This window comes from Rhododendron vialii, chromosome 8a (assembly GCF_030253575.1).
Source record: "Rhododendron vialii isolate Sample 1 chromosome 8a, ASM3025357v1".
Classification (NCBI taxonomy): Eukaryota; Viridiplantae; Streptophyta; class Magnoliopsida; order Ericales; family Ericaceae; genus Rhododendron; species Rhododendron vialii.
The window spans coordinates 32,834,818-32,858,105 of record NC_080564.1 but is presented as its reverse complement, the minus strand read 5'-3'; the positions used below and the strand labels follow the sequence as shown (position 1 = coordinate 32,858,105).

Here is a 23,288-nt window from a genome sequence, read left to right as displayed (position 1 = left end):
TGAATCACCAAGGATGGAGCCAAGAGGGAGATAAGTGGTGACTGTCAACACGCCAACGATTTTATCGAATTCTATTACTGTATTAGTATTTTTCATCATCCCTCTTTGTCCCATGGCATCACCTAGCCAAGTTGATCCCATGTATTTAATTGTCGCCAGCTAGGCCTCGTTCCACATTTCAAAATAAATACTTAAAAAATAAGGACTTATTTTCAAGCTTAAAAATAATGCATTTACAAAAATAAATTTTCAAATTTTTTTTTTTGCAGAGTTTGATAGATCTCATCGAGTATAAAACCAGATCTATATTGCATATTTTTTGAGGAAAATTTCACGTAGGCACCTGACATTTTAAACAAATTACACATAAACACCTGACCTTTCTTAAATTTCATATAAACACCTGAGCTTTCTAAAAACTCATCAATTCAACACCTACCGTCACCCCTTCGTCTAAAACCAAACGGAAAAAAAGTTAAGTGCTCCAATTTTTTATTTGTTTGAACCAGTGCGAAAATCTTATTTTTCTGATCATTTTATCCTAAAGAATCATAAGTAATTTTTGACTCTAAAGCTCTCGTTAGTTAGCCCTAAGAAAGTCGTAGACTCAAATATCTCTCAGGGCTAACTAACGAGAGCCTTAGAGTCAAAAATTAATTATGATTCTTTAGGATAAAATGATCAGAGAAATAAGATCTTCGCACTAGTTTAAACGGATTGAAAATTTGACCACTTAATTTTTTAACCATATTTTTTAATATATAAACGGTTTACACATGGTTGAAAAATTAATTACTCCAATTTTCAATTCGTTTGAACCGGTGTGAAGATTTTATTTCTCTAATCATTTTATTCTAAAGGGTCATAATTAATCTTTAACTCTAAGGCTCTCGTTAGTTAGTTCGAAGAGGTATTTGATTCTACGACTTTTTTAGGGCTGACTAACGAGAGCTTTAGATTCAAAAATGAATTATGATTCTTTAGGATAAAATGATTAGAGAAATAAGTTCTTTGCACTGGTTTAAACGGATAGAAAATTTGAGCACTTAATTTTTTAATCATATTTTTTAATATATAAACGGTCTATACATGGTTGAAAAATTAATTGCTCCAATTTTCAATCCGTTTAAACTAGTGCGAAGATCTTATTTTTCTAATTATTTTATCCTAAAGAATCATAATTAATTTTTGACTCTAAGGCTTTCGTTAGTTAGCCCTAAGAGATATTTGATTATACGACTTTCGTAGGGCTTACTAACGAGAGCTTTAGACTCAAAAAAATTAATTATGATTCTTTAGGATAAAATAATCAAAAAAATAAGATCTTCGTACTGGTTCAAACAAATAAAAAATTGGAGCACTTAATTTTATTTCCATTTGGTTTTAGACGGAGGGGTGAAGGCGGTGTTGAATTGATGAGTATTTAGAAAGCTCAGGTGTTTAAATGAAATTTAAAAAAAGTAAGGTGTTGAATTGATGAGTTTTTAGAAAGCTCAGGTATTTATATGAAATTTAAGAAATGTCAGGTGTTTATGTGTAATTTGTGTGAAAGGTCAGGTGCCTACGTGAAATTTTCTCTAATTTTTTTTAAATTTTGGTAAACCTCTTATTTTTAAGCATGAAAATTGCAAATAAATACTAATGTTTTAAGAGGGTAAACCGGAACAACACCTTAGCCGCTTTTCGGCCGACTAATACCATATTGGCCGATTCTCAACACGTATCACTCTCTATTCAATTTTTTGCCTGTCTTAAGGAACTACGGCCAATACTAGACCGCTACGTCCTCTTCAAATGCTCTGGCACCAAAAACGATCTGAAAGAATTCTCGACGGATACACCCAATTTCTGTTATGCATCATTTGATACTCCCGTTACCCTTACCGATACGTGGTCCACTACCGCTATTTAAAACTTTGGTTGACCCCCTCTCTTTTATCTTCCATATATAAGGGACAATTTTTTTGAGCTATATATGGAGGATGTGGGTTTGAGAGGGATTAGTGTCCCATGGAATGGAGGGAAGAAGTTGTAGTAACCGATTCGTCCTTTGGTTGTTGTTACTCACTCTCTGGACTTACGCTGCATTCTATGTCCAGTACTTATACCCCCGGTCCGTTCGCAAGGATGACAACGAAGCTTTTCTTGACCATGCAAGAATTGGCAAACCAGATGATCATGGAAACAACTTTGAATCCGAAGAGAACAATGAAAATTTTCTTCGGATTGCTAGAAGGGGAAGAAATAGTACTACTTATGGATTGATTCTGGGTCCGTTTGGTTCCACAGAGGACAGGATTTTGGACAAGAGATCGACGGGAAGTTGCGACAAGAGGGGGTGGTTTGCGAGAATTGTTTGGTCGCGGAAGTTTGTGTTGGTATTCCATGAGCTTACCATGACCGGAGCTCCGCTTTCGATGATGGAGTTGGCGACCGAGCTTTTGAGCTGTGAGGCCATCGTTTCTGTAGTTGTCCTTAGCAAAAAGGGCGGGTTGATGCCGGAGCTTGTGAGGAGAAAGATCAAAATTGTCGAAGATAACGCGATTGTCAGCTTCAAAACTGCCGCGAAGGCCGATCTTGTCATTGCTGGATCAGCGGTCTGCTCTTCTTGGATTGGTGAGTGCATTTTTTGTGTTTCTCTCATTTTTAACATGTCAAGGACCGTTAGTCTGTAGGTTTGAATCGTGTTAACAATGCCCTTTCATCCTGTCCTCTAGTTCCCGTATGTTCGCCTTAGGACTGAGTCCTGCTAACGATGGTCATGTCCTCCAATTCCCATCTAGTGGCTGCTTGCCCTGGCTGAGGCGGTACTTTCTATGGTTCTTTGCTTCCATTCAGATCTACCAAGGGTCTGGAGTCTCTATGATCATTCCCAGGGAAGGGTTGGCACCACGTGTGGTCGCTTTTTCCTCCGCTCTTTCTAGTTAACGGAAAACATGATTGGAAATTAGTTTTCCTCTATAGCTATAGGAGTCTTCCGTCGTTGTAGGTTTATTTCATCTCCGTTTGAGGCTACTCCTTGAATAATTGTGCACTGAACTTCACCATAGCGTTCGCTACTGTATCACTTTGAATGTAATTCTCCTACATCCAAAAAGAACAAACTCGTATACTTGAATATTGACCATTGTCATGGTTTCAGAACAATATACCGCCTACTTCCCGGGTGCCTCGAGCCAAAATATTGCGTGGTGGATAATGGAGAGCCAAAGGGAATACTTTGAAACGGCCAAACATGTTCTAAACAGGGTGAGAATGCTGATATTTCTCACTCAATCACAGTCCCAACAGTGGCTAACTTGGTGCGCAGAAGAAAACGTCGACCTCAAACCTACTAATCTCTCAGTTGTTCCCCTTTCTGTGAACGACGACCTGGCTTTTGTAGCGGGGATTCCTTGTTCGTTAAACACTCCGTCTTCAGGCCCTGAAACTATGCTTGAGAAGAGGAAGGTGTTGAGAAATGCAGTTAGGGAAGAGATGGGTTTGAAAGATAGTGATGTGGTTGTAATGTCTTTGAGTAGCATCAACGGTGGAAAAGGCCAACTTTTGCTTCTTGAAGCTGCTCAAATGGTGGTTGAAAAAGAACTTTCTGGGTATGATTCTGGCTCATTGCTTTGTAAAATAGCGGCATTACTTCACCCGTTTGCTGCTATCTTGGCACAATTGTGGTTTTTCTTTTTCGTTTTTTCTTGAAAGATGATAAAAGAGAGGATGAAACAGTAACAGTTGGGTTGCATAATGCCAAACCTTGCTGTCAAATTTGGTGTGGTTCAAAATTGGCAGCAGGTTTGGCTACCCGGTACGGTGAAGAGCCTTTTGAAATATTTTTTGGGGAAATTTTGACTAGGACAAGGGTATTAACATGCCGTGTGATCTTGCTCTCACCCACAACCACAACTTGGCGTAATTCGGATATGACAAGTGTATCACAAAAATTTAGTAAATAAACTCGATCTTCACACACATACCCGTTAGGCTACGCGATATCTAGTCCATGTAACATAAATTGCAACAAGTGTTTATGATCCTTTCTGATCTTCGACAGCAAAGCCAACGTAAGAACAGAGGAACTTTCTCAGAGCGAACGAGTACTGCAAGAACAAACACTCAAAGTCCTTATCGGTTCGGTCGGGTCTAAGAGCAATGAGTTGCCTTACGTAAAAGCCATGCTCAGCTTTATATATCAGCATCCAAACCTATCAAATTCAGTGTTGTGGACTCCGGCAACTACCCGTGTTGCCTCGCTTTACTCTGCCGCGGATGTGTATGTCACCAATTCCCAGGTACTGTTTTCTTTCCAGCTCTAAATCTCAAACATGGTTTTGAATCAAGTAAAACATTCCTCTTCAGCCACATTCTAAGACTTGACGATCATGGTAAAAGTCGTTGCGGGCAATTCCCGAGCTGGATTCGATAATAAAAACATGTTTGATTTCTTAAAGTTTTCATTGAGAACAGTAATCGTATCGAAAATTATGTTGATAAGATATCGATACATATTTAGCTTACAAAACATTCACTCCATACTAATAGAAGACTGAACAGGGGATTGGAGAAACATTTGGGAGAGTGACGATTGAAGCAATGGCATTCGGTTTACCGGTATGGTTACGGCTGACTCAAAAAAAATTTTCTCCTCTTTTTTTTTTTAATCGGTTTTTCTTCTCTTGGTTCATCTTAATTGCTACTACATTTCTTTTATTATTAATTGCTACTGCAGGTTATTTTTATTTATCATTTATGTTTTAAATAAATGATAAATAATTTGTAAAACCAACCTTTTTTTTATAGGCATTTGTAAAACCAACCTGAGAGCAAGTCCGATGGGGGGATTATGAAAAAGTGATTAAAAGTTAGTTGAATGGATAATAGGACTCCTCCGTCCCCAATGGTGGAATGAAAAATGAAGGAATGAATAGTTATTTTAGTATGAAAAAGTGATTAAAAGTTAATTCTCCAAATTAATTCAATTACTACTACGTTAAAAAGTTATTTTGTTGAAGAGAAAAATTAATTATTTTGTTAAAGAGAAAAACAAATAAATAATTACAACTACAAAAAAAATAGTAATTAAAGAGACATGCAAATTTACTTTGGGTGCGTAGATTCAACCCAACACCTCTCTCTCTGCTCTCTGGACTGATCGACCGAACACACACTCACCCGCTGAAACCCCCTCTCTCCCCTCTTGATCTCACCCCCAAACATGAAACCCCCTCTTTCCGCCAACTCTCCGACGAGTCTGTTGTCGACATGTTCAAGCTGCAAGCTTCAAGTTTCAAGCCGGCAGATTTGAGATTTCTAGATTCAGGCGAAGTTCAAGCTTTTTCGACCATTTTTCGGTGACTCAGGTATACTCTGGCTGTCCATTTTTCTGGTAAATTAGTTGCTTTGCTGAGTTGTTTAGGGATGAAAAGATGCATCTAGGGACGGATATCCACATATACATCAAAGCTATTTTCCATCACCTTTTCCATCCCCTATTGGAGACCAGATTTAACATTTGGGGCTGAAAAATATCTATAACAACCCCCCATTGGACTTGCTGTTAAACAGGGAGTCATAGCTTTTATTTATCAACATTAAGGTTAGAACCCTCCGAGAAATTTAAAAGGGTTGGTCGTGTATGGTATGTGGCAATGCCTAAAACCTTCTAAAAAATAAGCAACTTATTTTATATTTTCAAACTCAAAAATAATGCAAATGAAAAATAAATTTTCAAATTTTTTTGCATCGTATAAAAGATCTCGATGAGATCTTTCAAATAAAATCCATATTGCATATTTTTAAATTTCAAAAAGTCCATAATTTTTGAGCTCGAAATTGCCTTCTTAAAAAATAAGGACTTTTTTCCCGTTGCAGAACGGGGCTAAGATGTGTAGGAAATTATTGGATAAATGTCGTGGGCACGGATAATATGCGAGTATCATAATGTTAGAAGTCATAGTTTTTTTTCCTCAAATTTGTGGTGCAGGTCTTAGGAACGGCTGCTGGGGGCACAAAGAATATTGTTGAACATAACAAAACAGGTCTACTCCACCCTTTGGGGCACCTAGGAGCTCAAGTTCTCTCTGCAAATCTTCAATTTATTTTTAAAAACCCTTTAGCACGGCAGGAGATGGGGATGAGGGGAAGAGAAAAGGTAGAGAAGATGTACCTGAAACGGCATATGTACAAAGAATTCGCAGGGGTTCTATCCAGATGCATGGACAAAATCTAAGTAGTTATATTAACTCCTCTGAAGAATGGATACCATACAGGATACGATACAATATTACAGATACAGCGATACGAGAAAATCTAAAAGGTATGCAAATACGGTTAGAATACATTAGACAAACAAGTAGTTTTGTAATTTTTTCATACAGCAATACACACAATTAGAAGAAAGATAAAGACTCACCTGGCCACTAGAAAGGACTAGTTGTGAAAAGAGAGATGAGATGGATAAATGTAAAACCATTCATGGGTTGATCGAGTTTTTAGAGCTTCCATTTTCTCTTGTTTGTGCTGTTCAATGTGCACTTAGTATATGATATGATAATTTGCGTTTTAAGATGGAAGGACACAAACTAGAACATCAATATCAATCTGAAAATTGTGCTGTAGTGTAGTGTGTTGTGTAGTGCAGTATCGTAGTCGTCCAAAAAGTTATCAACGGTCCAGATTAAAAAAATATTCTTTCCGGATTTTTTCCTTGAAAAAATTTATTTTTAATCGATATGCAGCGTTGATTGAGGAGATCAACGGTCGCACAGCAAGCACCCCGGCGGGGCAGAGGTGGCTCTACAGCCATGGATGCATGGTCACTTGAACACCCTTAGAAATTTTTTTTGTTAGAATACATGTAGTAACTTTGGTTTAGTTATTTTTGTTAATGTAATTGGCGATTTCCGGATGCGACAAACCGTTGGAGTCTGTATTTATTCTTTTTCCATTTGGGTTGGGAGGTGATTTTATTTTGTCTAGATTAGATACTCCGCCCGTTGGTTCAAGAGTTGATCACGAAGGCCGTGCCGTGCATTTTGCTTGGAAAGGTATATGCATCTCATGTGCATTTAGCTTAATATTTTTTCATGCATCATTAAAGCTATTCGGTGTCTTAATCTTTTATGAAATATCATTTATGCACTAACCTTATATTATTGGCCTTGTTTTATTTGAAGGGAAATTTTGTCTAAGGCCTTTTTAAGTGCTTGCGCCTTAATAGCGCCTTAACAGCGCCTTACCAGACTAAGGCCCTTGCACGCGTGTTAAGAGAGCCTTAGTAGTGCCTTAGCCGAGTAAGGCCCTTGTACGCGTGCTAAGAGCGCCTTTAGAGGGCTCTCCAGGATTTTTCTTGCTTGGCCATATATAAGCTTGATTTTCATTTTTCTAGGCAAAGAAGAGATAGAATAGCCCACTTTAGAGAGAGAAAGCATTATCTTCTTTGCTCTTGTGCCTTCATTTGCATTTGGATGAGTTGAATCTAGAATTCACTCATCTTTGTTCAATCTAGAGAAATACTTTAATGATCCGTGTATTCTCTCTAGATTGATTCTTTTGCATAAAAACCTTCACTTTACAAAATCCATACTTTCATGCCTATGATACTACTTGGCCGGATGATACCGGAGCCGTGGTGAACGGAGATCGAGGTGTTGGACTCGTGGTGGCTATGGGATCAAGAAGGAGTTCGGGGAGCCACATCAAAGTGGTGGAGTTAGGATAAGCTTTTGGGGTAAAGTTGTTAATCCTCTCTCAGCACTTTGTAAACCTTTTGATCTATAGCAATTTTGGTAGTTAGGCCGTGGTTTTATGCTTAGGGTGCGATTGACCCTAAGTAGTTTCCTCGTATATCTCGGTGTTTGTGTTCTTTAGATTAATTGCCCTTAACTTATATTATTAATTTGGATAGCATTGGCATGGAGTTTGGATAGTAGCTTGAATTGTTGGTTGCTTTAAATTTAAATTGGTCGTCCTATTCACCCCCCTCTAGGACATTGTAGCGCATTAGATTATTTCAATTGGTATCAGAGCAGGTTGCTCTTTGTTGGTGTAATTGCCTGAGTTTGATTCTGTGTGTGCGCTATGGAACGTGATAATCATATGGAGGGTGCTTCTAATTCTCGACCTCCTTATTTTGACGGTAGTGACTACCCTCTTTGGAAAACGAAAATGAAAAATTATTTAATATCTCTTGGCATTAAGGTTTGGAGATCCATTTTGTATGGCTACGAAGAACCTACTATTGAAGATGCTATTACTAAGGAGATTAGAGTGAAAAAGGAGGCCGAATGGGATTCCGGTGACATTACAAATTGTGAGACTAATGCACGCGCTTTAGGAGCCATCTTTGGTGCTATGTCTAGAAATGAAGTCACACGTATATCCTCTTGTGTTACAGCTAAAGAGGCTTGGGACATTCTTCGTACTTCTCATGAGGGAATAGAGACGGTTAGGGTGTCTAAGCTTCAAATGTGCACAACACGATTTGAACAACTTAAAATGCATGACGAGGAAAACTTTGATGGCTTTATCTCTAGGTTAACCGATATTGTCAACACTTTCCATAGTTTAGGTGAGCCACTCTCTGACCTTAAAGTGTGTCGCAAAATCCTTAGGTCTCTTCCCGAGAGGTTTAGAGTTAAGGTCACCGCTATAGAAGAACGTACGGATGTTGATAAGTTGACCTTTGCCGAACTTGTAGGAAAACTTCAAATCTTTGAGATCAACCACCTCTCTGATTTCAAACCCTCAAAGACTACCTCAAAATCTAATAACGGTATAGCCTTTAAGTCAGCTCGTGAGGAAACCTTTGAAACTTGTGAGGATGAAGATGATATAAATGACGAAGAGATTGCCATGTTTGCTAAGAAATTTCGGAAATTCTTTAGGAAAGGAAACAATCTAGGTAAACCTTCTAAGCCATCTTCTAGCTTTAAGAAAAATGTCTTTGGAAACAATGATAAACAATTGTCGGTTGAAAAATCTAGAAAGCCACAAGGAATTCAATGTCACGAGTGTCATGGGTTCGGACACATTCAATCCGAGTGTGCTAATACTCTTAAGAAGAAAATGAAGAAAGGTCTTAAAGTCACTTGGGATGATGATAGTGATGAGGATGGTAGTGAGAGTGGTGGTCCTGAAAATGGTGAAGGAAATTCTCGTGTATCTGTGCTTGTTGCCTCTCTTGAATCCACAGAGGCATCTAAACTTCCTATATTGTCTAATACTTCTAGTGTTAAGACTTCAACTACTAGTGAGGATGAAAAAGAAGGTGATGAGGATATAGGTTCAATTCATGAAGCATATGATGAGATGTATCGTGAGTGTCTCACCCTTAAGAAGAAGAAGAAAGAGTTAGAAAGTGAGCTCAAGAGGATAGAAAAAGAAAGGGTGTCACTTAGGATTGAGTTAGATGATCTTAAGAAACACAATGCAAATCTAGTCGAAAAATTTGACACCGCGGAGAAGGAAAGAGTAGAAGGTTTGAGAGAGGTTGAGAAGGCGAGATCTAGGATTTGTGAGTTAGAGAAAGACCTAAGTGAGGCTAGTGAAGCTATTAGAAGAAATGATTGTGGAGCCACTAGGATTGCCGAGATGACACGCACGTTTAGAGATAAGAGTGGTCTAGGTTTCATAGATCCACCTTCCCTACAAATGGAATCTAGTGACCCTAAGAAGAAAATCACGTTTGTAAGTGCTGAAACCATAGTGAATCCATTCTCCTCTAGCAATGCTAAATCTAGTGAGAACGAGACACTTGTGAGTGCTAAGCCCGTAGCAAATTTACCTTCTTCTAGCATCTCAAAACCTATAGTGCATGAGTTTCTTGAGAAGAGAGTCCTCACTTGTCATCATTGCGGAAATGAGGGTCACATTCGACCTAAATGCTATCGTTTGAGGAGAGAGCTTCGAAAGAAAGGTCAAACTCAAAGACCTCAAAAGCGATTCGTTCCCCGGGGCGTTGTCCTTGGTCAATCCACTTTGGAGAGACCTCGTAACACTTCTCTCAAGCCTTTCAAAAATCAAGACAATGACTTTTTTGCTCAATTGAATGATCTTGCGACTCAAACTTCTCATATTGTGAAAGAAATTAACAAATTGAGTGTATTTGCTAAGATTTTTGATGTAAATGCTCTTGCTCGTGATAGAAACTTAAATGGTAATTCGCATACTCATGCTCATTCTAACAAAACATGGAAAAAGGTTGAAAATATTTGTCATGTTGCACACATCGCATATAGAGCTCATAATGCTTGCATTTGGTATCTTGATAGTGGTTGTTCTAGGCACATGACCGGGGATAGGAGTATGTTTGCCATGCTTGAAAACTATGATGGTGGTCTTGTGACGTTTGGTGATGGTAAAAAAGGAAAAGTGGTAGGTAGAGGCACCATTTCAACCCCCGGTCTCCCTACTTTGCATGATGTTCTATTTGTTGATGGTTTGAAAGCTAATCTCTTGAGCATAGGCCAATTTTGTGATAATGAGCATAATGTGCAATTTTCAAAAGATACGTGTTCCGTTCTTAATTCTAAGGGAGAATGTGTTGTTAAAGGAATTAGGTCTTCGGATAATTGCTATTGTGTTGAACCTCATCCTTCTAACATGTGTCATCGTGTTCTCCTTGATGATGTTGAATTGTAGCATCAACGCTTAGGTCATGTTAATTTTCTAGAATTGTACAAAATTACCAATCGTGAGGTTGTGAGAGGTGCGCCCAAGCTTGCTAATGGGAAGGGTCTTGTGTGTGGTGGTTGTATGGAAGGAAAACAAATTAAGTCTCAACATAAGAAAACAAACATAATTGGTACCACTCGGCCTCTTGAGTTGGTACATATAGATCTCATGGGTCCTTCTAGAACCGAGAGCTTGGGAGGTAAAAAATACATTCTTGTTATGGTCGATGATTACTCTCGCTATTCCTGGGTTGGTTATCTTAGGGAAAAATCCGATGCTTGTGCTTCTTTTAAAATTTTGTGTAATCGTCTTCAAAATGAAAAAGGGTATTCATTAGTTCGTGTGAGGAGCGATCACGGCAAAGAATTTGAAAATCTTGGGCTTGACACATATTGTGATGAAAATGGTATCAAACATGAGTTTTCAGCTCCTCGCACCCCCCAACAAAATGGGGTTGTTGAGAGAAAAAATCGAACTCTTCAAGAAATGGCACGCGTTATGTTGCATGCCAAGCGTGTTCCTCGTAATCTTTGGGCCGAAGCTATTAATACCGCATGCTACACTATTAATCGTGTTTATGTGAGGCCGGGAACTTCCCAAACCCCTTATGAAATTTGGAATGGGCGAAAACCTTCGGTTAAATACTTTAGGGTTTTCGGTAGTAAGTGCTACATTTTAAGGGAAGGAGATTCCTTGGGTAAGTTTGATTCTAGGAGCGATGAGGGAATTTTTCTTGGGTATTCCATTAATAGTCGTGCTTTTAGGGTTTATAACCTTAGAACTTCTACTCTTGTGGAGTCGGCAAATGTTATTGTGGATGATACCGCTTTAGGAGATTCAACCCCTAGAAGTGACAATGATTTAGATCCTATTTGGGATATATTTGAGGGGGAGGTTGACCTGGGAAACATTATAGAAGGAGACTCTCATGTGGAAAGTGATGATGATCAAACGGAAGTTGTAGGAAATAGAGATGATGGAGTAGAAGATGATAGTGAGCCGGAGGGTAGTGAAATTGTAGACGATGATGAACTTGGTCAACATAATCTTGTTCCTTTGTCTACCAAAGAACCTTCTGCTAGAGTCAAACTTCATCACCCTATAACCCAAGTCATAGGCGATCCAAGTGATAAGATGAAAACTAGGAGGGAAATTAGGAATGAGGTCACCTTTGTGTGCTACACATCCACCTTAGAGCCCAAGAAAGTGGAAGAAGCCTTAGGTGATGAGAGTTGGGTAGAGGCCATGCAAGAAGAACTCCAACAATTTACTCGGAACAATGTGTGGTACTTAGTCCCTAGACCATCTCATACAAATGTCATAGGCACCAAGTGGATCTTTAAGAATAAAAAAGATGAGAGTGGTATTGTGGTAAGGAATAAGGCTAGGTTGGTGGCTCAAGGGTACACACAAATGGAGGGAATAGACTTTGAAGAAACTTTTGCTCCGGTAGCTAGGTTGGAATCAATTAGGTTGTTATTTGCTATCGCTAGTCATCTTGGTTTTAAACTTTTTCAAATGGATGTGAAGAGTGCTTTTTTAAATGGTGACCTTAAGGAAGAAGTTTATGTTGAACAACCTAAAGGCTTTGTTGACCCATCGAATCCTTCTTACGTGTATCGTCTTCGAAAGGCTCTATATGGCCTTAAACAAGCTCCTCGTGCTTGGTATGAGCGCTTAACCGACCATCTTTTGAATACAGGTTTCGTTCGAGGGGGAGTGGACCGAACTTTGTTTATACGAAAGATTGATAGTGACATTGTCATGGCTCAAATTTACGTCGATGATATAGTGTTTGGATCCACTCGCGTTAAACATGCTCATCATTTTGGTGCACAAATGTCTCACGAGTTTCAAATGAGCCTTATGGGAGAATTGACATATTTCCTTGGTTTTCAAATCAAACAATTAAACGATGGAATTTTTATAAGTCAATCTACATATGCTAAAGACTTGGTTAAGAAATTTGGATTAAAAGATGGTAAATGCACACGAACACCCATGAGCACAAGTGTAAAGATTGCTAAAGACTTTAAAGGAGTGAATGTGGATCCTACGCTCTATAGAAGCATGATCGGAAGTTTGTTGTATCTCACCGCTAGTCGTCCGGATATTGCTTTTAGTGTTGGTGTGTGCGCTAGATATCAATCCGAACCAAAGGAATCACACTTAACTGCCGTCAAACGCATTATTCGTTATGTGAAAGGGACTTTGTCCTTAGGTTTGTGGTTTCCTAGAGGTACCAATATTGATTTAGCCGCTTTTTCGGATGCCGATTGGGCCGGAAGTGCCGATGATCGCAAAAGCACCTCAGGTGGGTGTTTCTATTTAGGAAATTGTCTAGTGGCTTGGCATAGTAAAAAGCAAAATTGTGTGTCATTATCCACGGCTGAGGCCGAATACATAGCGGCCGGCAGTTGTTGCACACAACTCTTGTGGATGAAACAAATGTTGCAAGATTATGGTTTACCTCAAGGCACCATGACCGTATTTTGTGACAACACTAGCGCGATCAATATCTCCAAAAATCCGGTTCAACACTCTCGGACTAAGCATATCGATATTCGTCATCATTTCATCCGTGACCTTGTGGAGGATAAGGTCATCTCTCTTGAGTTCATCCCTACACTTGATCAAAAGGCCGATCTTTTCACAAAACCTTTAGACTCCGCTAGATTTGAGTTTCTTAGGAAGTCTATTGGCTTGATTTCTATCGATTAAGGTTGGATAGTTTGCATGTCACTCCTATGTGTTTCATCTCTTGTTCTGTCTAGAGTGCACATGTGTGTCTTTCATTTTCACTTTCGTGTTTATTTTTTTTAATTTTTTTTGGGTTACTTTTTTATTTTATTTTATTTTATTTGGGATAGCATCATTTTCATTTTTGGTTCATGAGTGTGCTTGCTTGTCCGCATGATTGCTTGCCTATGTTAACTATACTCCTTGTATCATGTTTTAAGGATAAGTTTGGCTTTTCATGCAAATTGAGTTGTGAGCTTCGATGACACTTCATGAGCCCATAAAACTATGCATAATTGCCTATATTGTGAAGAGTTTCATTATGTCATTTGAATCTCATGCTCTCTACTATTTGTACACTCTCTCTTGGGGCTTGCTCCTTTTGGTGTCTAAGGGTTCTCAATTTGATTCTTAGTTGAATTCTACTTGTCTTGATCTTAGATTGACCAAATGTTTGAGGTTTACCTTTAGATGCTTTCCCCCATTGATTCTACTCGAGTGACCGCCTAGGGATTAGTGTGAAAGCTTCCCTTGGTGCATAAAAGAGTGAGATCCTTGTTTATTGTCTTAAAAAAGGGGATATACGAAAAAAAAAAAAAAAAAAGGAGAAATCGAAAAACAAAAAAAAAAAAAAAAAATTCTAGTCTTGGGGTTGTTGCTCTAGTGCACCTCCTTTTCTTTATGAGTTCTAGTCTTGGGGTTGTTGCTCTAGTGCACCTCCTTTTCTTTATGTGATCTCGCACCTTGGGCGAATGGCTACCTAATCATTGCACCATCCTAGGTGTGTGAGTCATTGGGTCCATAAGAATGCGATATGGGGTTTGTGCGTGAAGTCTTTAGGTCCAAACGACTTATGGTTTGACTTCTATCATCAAACTTGTGGAAATTCTTCTTGGGAATTGAATTGGGTATCCCTTGGCATTTTAAAGGGTCTCGCACCACTCTCACGGAGTTCACTTGCTCACTTTGATAGCATAGAGCATGAAATTCTATTGAAAAACATGATTCTCTTTAAAATATATTCATGTTATGTTTAAGCTTTATGCTATCATTTTGGTGTCATTCTTACTTCTCTTTCAATTTCAATGAAATTCCATGTTATACTTGAGCATAATACTTTGAAAATTTCTCTATTCTGTGTGCTTGATTTTTAGAATGCTTTTGGATGCTTGCATGATCATATTTTATTTGGGCATTTTAGTAAGGGGGAGTCTTGTTGCGAGGGGGAGTAATTAATTGTTGTGTCCCTTTATTTTCTTTTCTTTTAGTCTTTATGCCTTAGTTTAATTTTGGTGTAGGCATTCATTTTATTTACTCCTGTTGTGTTTATAATTCTGAGAGTAAAGGGCCTCCTTAGGGCCTTAGGAGAGCAGGCGCCCTCTCTAGCAGGTTTTAACTTCATTTCCATTTTCGAAAGATTCTGAGAGTGGGGCATTAAGAGGGCATTAAGAGAGCAGTTGCGCTTTTCAGCAGGATTTGGGACTCTCAAACTTCTGAACGTAAGGGCCTTTGTAGGGCCTTAGTAGAGCACTTGCTCACTCTAACAGGTGAATTTTTCATTATTCAGAGAGTTGGGGCAAGAGCCGTTCGATCAGCAACACGTGTTGGTCCCCGTACACACGCGTTTGTTGCTCTTAAAGTTAGTGTGTTTGCAGTGCTCTAGTGGCGCGCCTTCCCCAGCTAATCACAGCCGTCGATTGCGTGACACCTGTCTTGCGTGTACCCCTTTCGTCAGCCGCTCTCCATTATCTTGCGTCACCTGTCCCGTTCCTCCTTCTCGTAGCAGCAGCGAATCCCAGCTCATTAGCTCCCTTCCTCGCGTGTTAACGGCGCCTCTATGGTGCGCTGATATGCCTCCCACATATATACTTCCGGCCAAATTTTTTTTTTATTCATTTGACCCTTATCCACTTTTCACTCTTTTTCCTTGAGATGGCTTTTCCTACCTGAGACAGCAGCTGCCGTTCTTCCTTTGGGTTCCTCATCTAGGGCCTCCCTTCGGCTTTGAGTGATTTATTCACTCTCCGGTACGTAATTTCTTCCCATTCTCGTAGAAAATCTCAGCTTATTTACGGTCATGGCTGGTGGTTCCTCGTCTCGTGCAGCTCCTAACGGACCTAAACCATGGCGACGCCCATCCGAGTCCCGAGTCGGCTACAAGTTCTTTGTTAATGATGCAGCTCGTGCTTCGTATACGGAAACCTATTCTCAAAAAGCTGCAAATCTGTGTGAACGAAATGTTAATCTCTCGGATCTTGACTCCATGGGTTTTGATGCTCAGTTTAAGGCTCGTGGTTGGACTGGTTTGTGTTCTGGTCATGTTTATGCTAATCCTGAAATGGTGCGTGAATTCTTTAGTAATATTGGTGATGTTAACTCTGAGAAGGGGTATTTCTTTACCACGGTGCGCAACGTTAAGCTGCGTTTCTCTATTGAGTCGATTTGTGCGTTGCTCAAAATGCCTCGTGTTTTCGATGCTCAATGGCCTTTTGATACCTCTCTTACTCCTCCTCGCTCCGAAGTCATTCGTGAGCTCACCGATGGCTTGATAACACACATAGATGACATTCCTTCCGGTATCATGTCTCCCCACTATCACATGCTTAACAAAATTGTGTGCTCTCTCATAGAACCAAATGACCATAGTCACGGTGTGAATTTCTCTCGGGCTTGTCTTCTTTATGCTATCGGTCAGGGTTACTCTATTGACTTGGCTTCTAAGATTTGGTGGCAAATCTATGTGTATGCAACTCGTGCTCCGGGCACCGCTGGTCTTCCCTTCCAATCTTTGCTCACTCGGTTCCTGCTTGACAAAGATGTCCCCGAGCTTGATAATGAAATCTCCTTTACTCCTAAGGGTGCTATTTCTTCTAAAACCGCACGTCTCTTAAAAGCTCAAGTAACCTTTTTGGCCAATGCCAAAGCTCCAAAGTTCATTCCCACACCTGAGTATCCTCCTCTTGAAGCTGTTTTTGCTCCTCTCCACCCTCCTCCGGGGTATAATCCACCTTGGAATGTCAATGTTCATGCTCCTGCATGTGACACTCCTTTTTGGCTTGCTCCGACGGCTGTGGAAGCTCCTGCCCCACCAATGGTGGCCTTGGCTCCTCCTCCTCCTCCACCTGAGTGGATGGAGTCTCTCCAAGGTCACTTTGATAAGGTGCATCTGAAGTTGGATGAGTTTGCGACCCATTTTGAGGCTTTTGACACACAGCTTTTAAAGATTGATGACTATAATGCTCAGTTTTCGGGGAGTTTTTCGGGGTTGCGCAATGACATGACTTACTTGGCTACTCAGATCAATGGGATGGCAGCTCAAATCAAGAGGTTGGAAACTCGTTTGGAACTTGATTACTCATCTCCGGCCGATGACATGGAGGCCGATGATGAGGAAGGGTCTGATTCTTGAAGTGCTACCTTGGCTTTCCTCCAAATTTTGGGATACTTCTTTGATTCCCGGGACAAAAAGGGGGAGAAAGATCGGTTGCTTGTGTGGAGAGCCTTTGTGAGGTAGTTTGGTAGTTCGGCGAGGTTCATATTAGTAGCTACTTTATCTATCTTTTTGTTTAGCTCTTGCACGGGCTAGTTCGGCGAGGTTTATATTAGCATCTAGTTTACATATCTTTTTATTTAGCCCTTGCGTGGGCTTGGTACTTAAGTTGGTACGTTTGCTCTGTTGCATGATAGTGCCCATGGTAGGGCATATGGTTTATGTTAATATGCGCGACCGTGGCTAAGGTCGTTTTATCTCTACCTTAAATGCCTATATTGCTCTTTCTCTTCCATTAGCATTGCTTTAAATATGATAGCTTCTCTTGGTAATTTGATTTCCGTTGCGCTAAATCCTTACTGTTGTCATATATCTATGCATGCTTGTTGCTTTGGTTGAGTTATCTTTTGCAGGATCATTTTGATTTATATGGAAGCGTTTGGTTTCTAGGTTGTTAGAGTTTTTAGAAGGTTCTCTAGCATTCTAGAATTTGTTTCCTTGTAATGAGTTTTTGTTGGAACGGTTTTGTCCCGGAAATGCCAAAGGGGGAGATTGTTAATGTAATTGGCGATTTCCGGATGCGACAAACCGTTGGAGTCTGTATTTATTCTTTTTCCATTTGGGTTGGGAGGTGATTTTATTTTGTCTAGATTAGATACTCCGCCCGTTGGTTCAAGAGTTGATCACGAAGGCCGTGCCGTGCATTTTGCTTGGAAAGGTATATGCATCTCATGTGCATTTAGCTTAATATTTTTTCATGCATCATTAAAGCTATTCGGTGTCTTAATCTTTTATGAAATATCATTTATGCACTAACCTTATATTATTGGCCTTGTTTTATTTGAAGGGAAATTTTGTCTAAGGCCTTTTTAAGTGCTTGCGCCTTAATAGCGCCTTAACAGCGCCTTACCAGACTAAGGCCCTTGCACGCGTGTTAAGAGAGCCTTAGTAGTGCCTTAGCCGAGTAAGGCCCTTGTACGCGTGCTAAGAGCGCCTTTAGAGGGCTCTCCAGGATTTTTCTTGCTTGGCCATATATAAGCTTGATTTTCATTTTTCTAGGCAAAGAAGAGATAGAATAGCCCACTTTAGAGAGAGAAAGCATTATCTTCTTTGCTCTTGTGCCTTCATTTGCATTTGGATGAGTTGAATCTAGAATTCACTCATCTTTGTTCAATCTAGAGAAATACTTTAATGATCCGTGTATTCTCTCTAGATTGATTCTTTTGCATAAAAACCTTCACTTTACAAAATCCATACTTTCATGCCTATGATACTACTTGGCCGGATGATACCAGAGCCGTGGTGAACGGAGATCGAGGTGTTGGACTCGTGGTGGCTATGGGATCAAGAAGGAGTTCGGGGAGCTACATCAAAGTGGTGGAGTTAGGATAAGCTTTTGGGGTAAAGTTGTTAATCCTCTCTCAGCACTTTGTAAACCTTTTGATCTATAGCAATTTTGGTAGTTAGGCCGTGGTTTTATGCTTAGGGTGCGATTGACCCTAAGTAGTTTCCTCGTATATCTCGGTGTTTGTGTTCTTTAGATTAATTGCCCTTAACTTATATTATTAATTTGGATAGCATTGGCATGGAGTTTGGATAGTAGCTTGAATTGTTGGTTGCTTTAAATTTAAATTGGTCGTCCTATTCACCCCCCTCTAGGACATTGTAGCGCATTAGATTATTTCAATTGGTATCAGAGCAGGTTGCTCTTTGTTGGTGTAATTGCCTGAGTTTGATTCTGTGTGTGCGCTATGGAACGTGATAATCATATGGAGGGTGCTTCTAATTCTCGACCTCCTTATTTTGACGGTAGTGACTACCCTCTTTGGAAAACGAAAATGAAAAATTATTTAATATCTCTTGGCATTAAGGTTTGGAGATCCATTTTGTATGGCTACGAAGAACCTACTATTGAAGATGCTATTACTAAGGAGATTAGAGTGAAAAAGGAGGCCGAATGGGATTCCGGTGACATTACAAATTGTGAGACTAATGCACGCGCTTTAGGAGCCATCTTTGGTGCTATGTCTAGAAATGAAGTCACACGTATATCCTCTTGTGTTACAGCTAAAGAGGCTTGGGACATTCTTCGTACTTCTCATGAGGGAATAGAGACGGTTAGGGTGTCTAAGCTTCAAATGTGCACAACACGATTTGAACAACTTAAAATGCATGACGAGGAAAACTTTGATGGCTTTATCTCTAGGTTAACCGATATTGTCAACACTTTCCATAGTTTAGGTGAGCCACTCTCTGACCTTAAAGTGTGTCGCAAAATCCTTAGGTCTCTTCCCGAGAGGTTTAGAGTTAAGGTCACCGCTATAGAAGAACGTACGGATGTTGATAAGTTGACCTTTGCCGAACTTGTAGGAAAACTTCAAATCTTTGAGATCAACCACCTCTCTGATTTCAAACCCTCAAAGACTACCTCAAAATCTAATAACGGTATAGCCTTTAAGTCAGCTCGTGAGGAAACCTTTGAAACTTGTGAGGATGAAGATGATATAAATGACGAAGAGATTGCCATGTTTGCTAAGAAATTTCGGAAATTCTTTAGGAAAGGAAACAATCTAGGTAAACCTTCTAAGCCATCTTCTAGCTTTAAGAAAAATGTCTTTGGAAACAATGATAAACAATTGTCGGTTGAAAAATCTAGAAAGCCACAAGGAATTCAATGTCACGAGTGTCATGGGTTCGGACACATTCAATCCGAGTGTGCTAATACTCTTAAGAAGAAAATGAAGAAAGGTCTTAAAGTCACTTGGGATGATGATAGTGATGAGGATGGTAGTGAGAGTGGTGGTCCTGAAAATGGTGAAGGAAATTCTCGTGTATCTGTGCTTGTTGCCTCTCTTGAATCCACAGAGGCATCTAAACTTCCTATATTGTCTAATACTTCTAGTGTTAAGACTTCAACTACTAGTGAGGATGAAAAAGAAGGTGATGAGGATATAGGTTCAATTCATGAAGCATATGATGAGATGTATCGTGAGTGTCTCACCCTTAAGAAGAAGAAGAAAGAGTTAGAAAGTGAGCTCAAGAGGATAGAAAAAGAAAGGGTGTCACTTAGGATTGAGTTAGATGATCTTAAGAAACACAATGCAAATCTAGTCGAAAAATTTGACACCGCGGAGAAGGAAAGAGTAGAAGGTTTGAGAGAGGTTGAGAAGGCGAGATCTAGGATTTGTGAGTTAGAGAAAGACCTAAGTGAGGCTAGTGAAGCTATTAGAAGAAATGATTGTGGAGCCACTAGGATTGCCGAGATGACACGCACGTTTAGAGATAAGAGTGGTCTAGGTTTCATAGATCCACCTTCCCTACAAATGGAATCTAGTGACCCTAAGAAGAAAATCACGTTTGTAAGTGCTGAAACCATAGTGAATCCATTCTCCTCTAGCAATGCTAAATCTAGTGAGAACGAGACACTTGTGAGTGCTAAGCCCGTAGCAAATTTACCTTCTTCTAGCATCTCAAAACCTATAGTGCATGAGTTTCTTGAGAAGAGAGTCCTCACTTGTCATCATTGCGGAAATGAGGGTCACATTCGACCTAAATGCTATCGTTTGAGGAGAGAGCTTCGAAAGAAAGGTCAAACTCAAAGACCTCAAAAGCGATTCGTTCCCCGGGGCGTTGTCCTTGGTCAATCCACTTTGGAGAGACCTCGTAACACTTCTCTCAAGCCTTTCAAAAATCAAGACAATGACTTTTTTGCTCAATTGAATGATCTTGCGACTCAAACTTCTCATATTGTGAAAGAAATTAACAAATTGAGTGTATTTGCTAAGATTTTTGATGTAAATGCTCTTGCTCGTGATAGAAACTTAAATGGTAATTCGCATACTCATGCTCATTCTAACAAAACATGGAAAAAGGTTGAAAATATTTGTCATGTTGCACACATCGCATATAGAGCTCATAATGCTTGCATTTGGTATCTTGATAGTGGTTGTTCTAGGCACATGACCGGGGATAGGAGTATGTTTGCCATGCTTGAAAACTATGATGGTGGTCTTGTGACGTTTGGTGATGGTAAAAAAGGAAAAGTGGTAGGTAGAGGCACCATTTCAACCCCCGGTCTCCCTACTTTGCATGATGTTCTATTTGTTGATGGTTTGAAAGCTAATCTCTTGAGCATAGGCCAATTTTGTGATAATGAGCATAATGTGCAATTTTCAAAAGATACGTGTTCCGTTCTTAATTCTAAGGGAGAATGTGTTGTTAAAGGAATTAGGTCTTCGGATAATTGCTATTGTGTTGAACCTCATCCTTCTAACATGTGTCATCGTGTTCTCCTTGATGATGTTGAATTGTAGCATCAACGCTTAGGTCATGTTAATTTTCTAGAATTGTACAAAATTACCAATCGTGAGGTTGTGAGAGGTGCGCCCAAGCTTGCTAATGGGAAGGGTCTTGTGTGTGGTGGTTGTATGGAAGGAAAACAAATTAAGTCTCAACATAAGAAAACAAACATAATTGGTACCACTCGGCCTCTTGAGTTGGTACATATAGATCTCATGGGTCCTTCTAGAACCGAGAGCTTGGGAGGTAAAAAATACATTCTTGTTATGGTCGATGATTACTCTCGCTATTCCTGGGTTGGTTATCTTAGGGAAAAATCCGATGCTTGTGCTTCTTTTAAAATTTTGTGTAATCGTCTTCAAAATGAAAAAGGGTATTCATTAGTTCGTGTGAGGAGCGATCACGGCAAAGAATTTGAAAATCTTGGGCTTGACACATATTGTGATGAAAATGGTATCAAACATGAGTTTTCAGCTCCTCGCACCCCCCAACAAAATGGGGTTGTTGAGAGAAAAAATCGAACTCTTCAAGAAATGGCACGCGTTATGTTGCATGCCAAGCGTGTTCCTCGTAATCTTTGGGCCGAAGCTATTAATACCGCATGCTACACTATTAATCGTGTTTATGTGAGGCCGGGAACTTCCCAAACCCCTTATGAAATTTGGAATGGGCGAAAACCTTCGGTTAAATACTTTAGGGTTTTCGGTAGTAAGTGCTACATTTTAAGGGAAGGAGATTCCTTGGGTAAGTTTGATTCTAGGAGCGATGAGGGAATTTTTCTTGGGTATTCCATTAATAGTCGTGCTTTTAGGGTTTATAACCTTAGAACTTCTACTCTTGTGGAGTCGGCAAATGTTATTGTGGATGATACCGCTTTAGGAGATTCAACCCCTAGAAGTGACAATGATTTAGATCCTATTTGGGATATATTTGAGGGGGAGGTTGACCTGGGAAACATTATAGAAGGAGACTCTCATGTGGAAAGTGATGATGATCAAACGGAAGTTGTAGGAAATAGAGATGATGGAGTAGAAGATGATAGTGAGCCGGAGGGTAGTGAAATTGTAGACGATGATGAACTTGGTCAACATAATCTTGTTCCTTTGTCTACCAAAGAACCTTCTGCTAGAGTCAAACTTCATCACCCTATAACCCAAGTCATAGGCGATCCAAGTGATAAGATGAAAACTAGGAGGGAAATTAGGAATGAGGTCACCTTTGTGTGCTACACATCCACCTTAGAGCCCAAGAAAGTGGAAGAAGCCTTAGGTGATGAGAGTTGGGTAGAGGCCATGCAAGAAGAACTCCAACAATTTACTCGGAACAATGTGTGGTACTTAGTCCCTAGACCATCTCATACAAATGTCATAGGCACCAAGTGGATCTTTAAGAATAAAAAAGATGAGAGTGGTATTGTGGTAAGGAATAAGGCTAGGTTGGTGGCTCAAGGGTACACACAAATGGAGGGAATAGACTTTGAAGAAACTTTTGCTCCGGTAGCTAGGTTGGAATCAATTAGGTTGTTATTTGCTATCGCTAGTCATCTTGGTTTTAAACTTTTTCAAATGGATGTGAAGAGTGCTTTTTTAAATGGTGACCTTAAGGAAGAAGTTTATGTTGAACAACCTAAAGGCTTTGTTGACCCATCGAATCCTTCTTACGTGTATCGTCTTCGAAAGGCTCTATATGGCCTTAAACAAGCTCCTCGTGCTTGGTATGAGCGCTTAACCGACCATCTTTTGAATACAGGTTTCGTTCGAGGGGGAGTGGACCGAACTTTGTTTATACGAAAGATTGATAGTGACATTGTCATGGCTCAAATTTACGTCGATGATATAGTGTTTGGATCCACTCGCGTTAAACATGCTCATCATTTTGGTGCACAAATGTCTCACGAGTTTCAAATGAGCCTTATGGGAGAATTGACATATTTCCTTGGTTTTCAAATCAAACAATTAAACGATGGAATTTTTATAAGTCAATCTACATATGCTAAAGACTTGGTTAAGAAATTTGGATTAAAAGATGGTAAATGCACACGAACACCCATGAGCACAAGTGTAAAGATTGCTAAAGACTTTAAAGGAGTGAATGT

General features: G+C 39.7%; 3 protein-coding genes across 4 annotated transcripts; all 3 read left to right on the top strand.

The window, feature by feature from the left end:
- Positions 1-1,734: 1,734 nt before the first annotated feature.
- LOC131335483 (uncharacterized) lies at positions 1,735-6,608 on the top strand. 2 transcript variants are annotated; one of them, XM_058370857.1, is made up of 5 exons: positions 1,735-2,616; positions 3,143-3,593; positions 4,046-4,283; positions 4,546-4,602; positions 5,975-6,608. In XM_058370857.1, the coding sequence occupies exons 1-5, from the start codon at positions 2,016-2,018 to the stop codon at positions 6,218-6,220; spliced, it is 1,593 nt and encodes a 530-aa protein (XP_058226840.1). In that variant the 5' UTR covers positions 1,735-2,015; the 3' UTR covers positions 6,221-6,608. The 2 variants fall into 2 exon arrangements, with proteins under 2 accessions (XP_058226840.1, XP_058226841.1); XM_058370858.1 differs by lacking the exon at positions 4,546-4,602.
- Positions 6,609-8,070: 1,462 nt separating this feature from the next.
- On the top strand, positions 8,071-10,632 carry LOC131298786 (uncharacterized). Its single transcript, XM_058324256.1, has one exon. The coding sequence runs from the start codon at positions 8,071-8,073 to the stop codon at positions 10,630-10,632; it is 2,562 nt and encodes an 853-aa protein (XP_058180239.1).
- Positions 10,633-18,645: 8,013 nt separating this feature from the next.
- Positions 18,646-21,207, top strand: LOC131298785 (uncharacterized). Its single transcript, XM_058324255.1, has one exon. It carries the CDS (start codon positions 18,646-18,648, stop codon positions 21,205-21,207), a length of 2,562 nt encoding a protein of 853 aa, XP_058180238.1.
- The last annotated feature ends 2,081 nt before the right edge of the window (positions 21,208-23,288 follow it).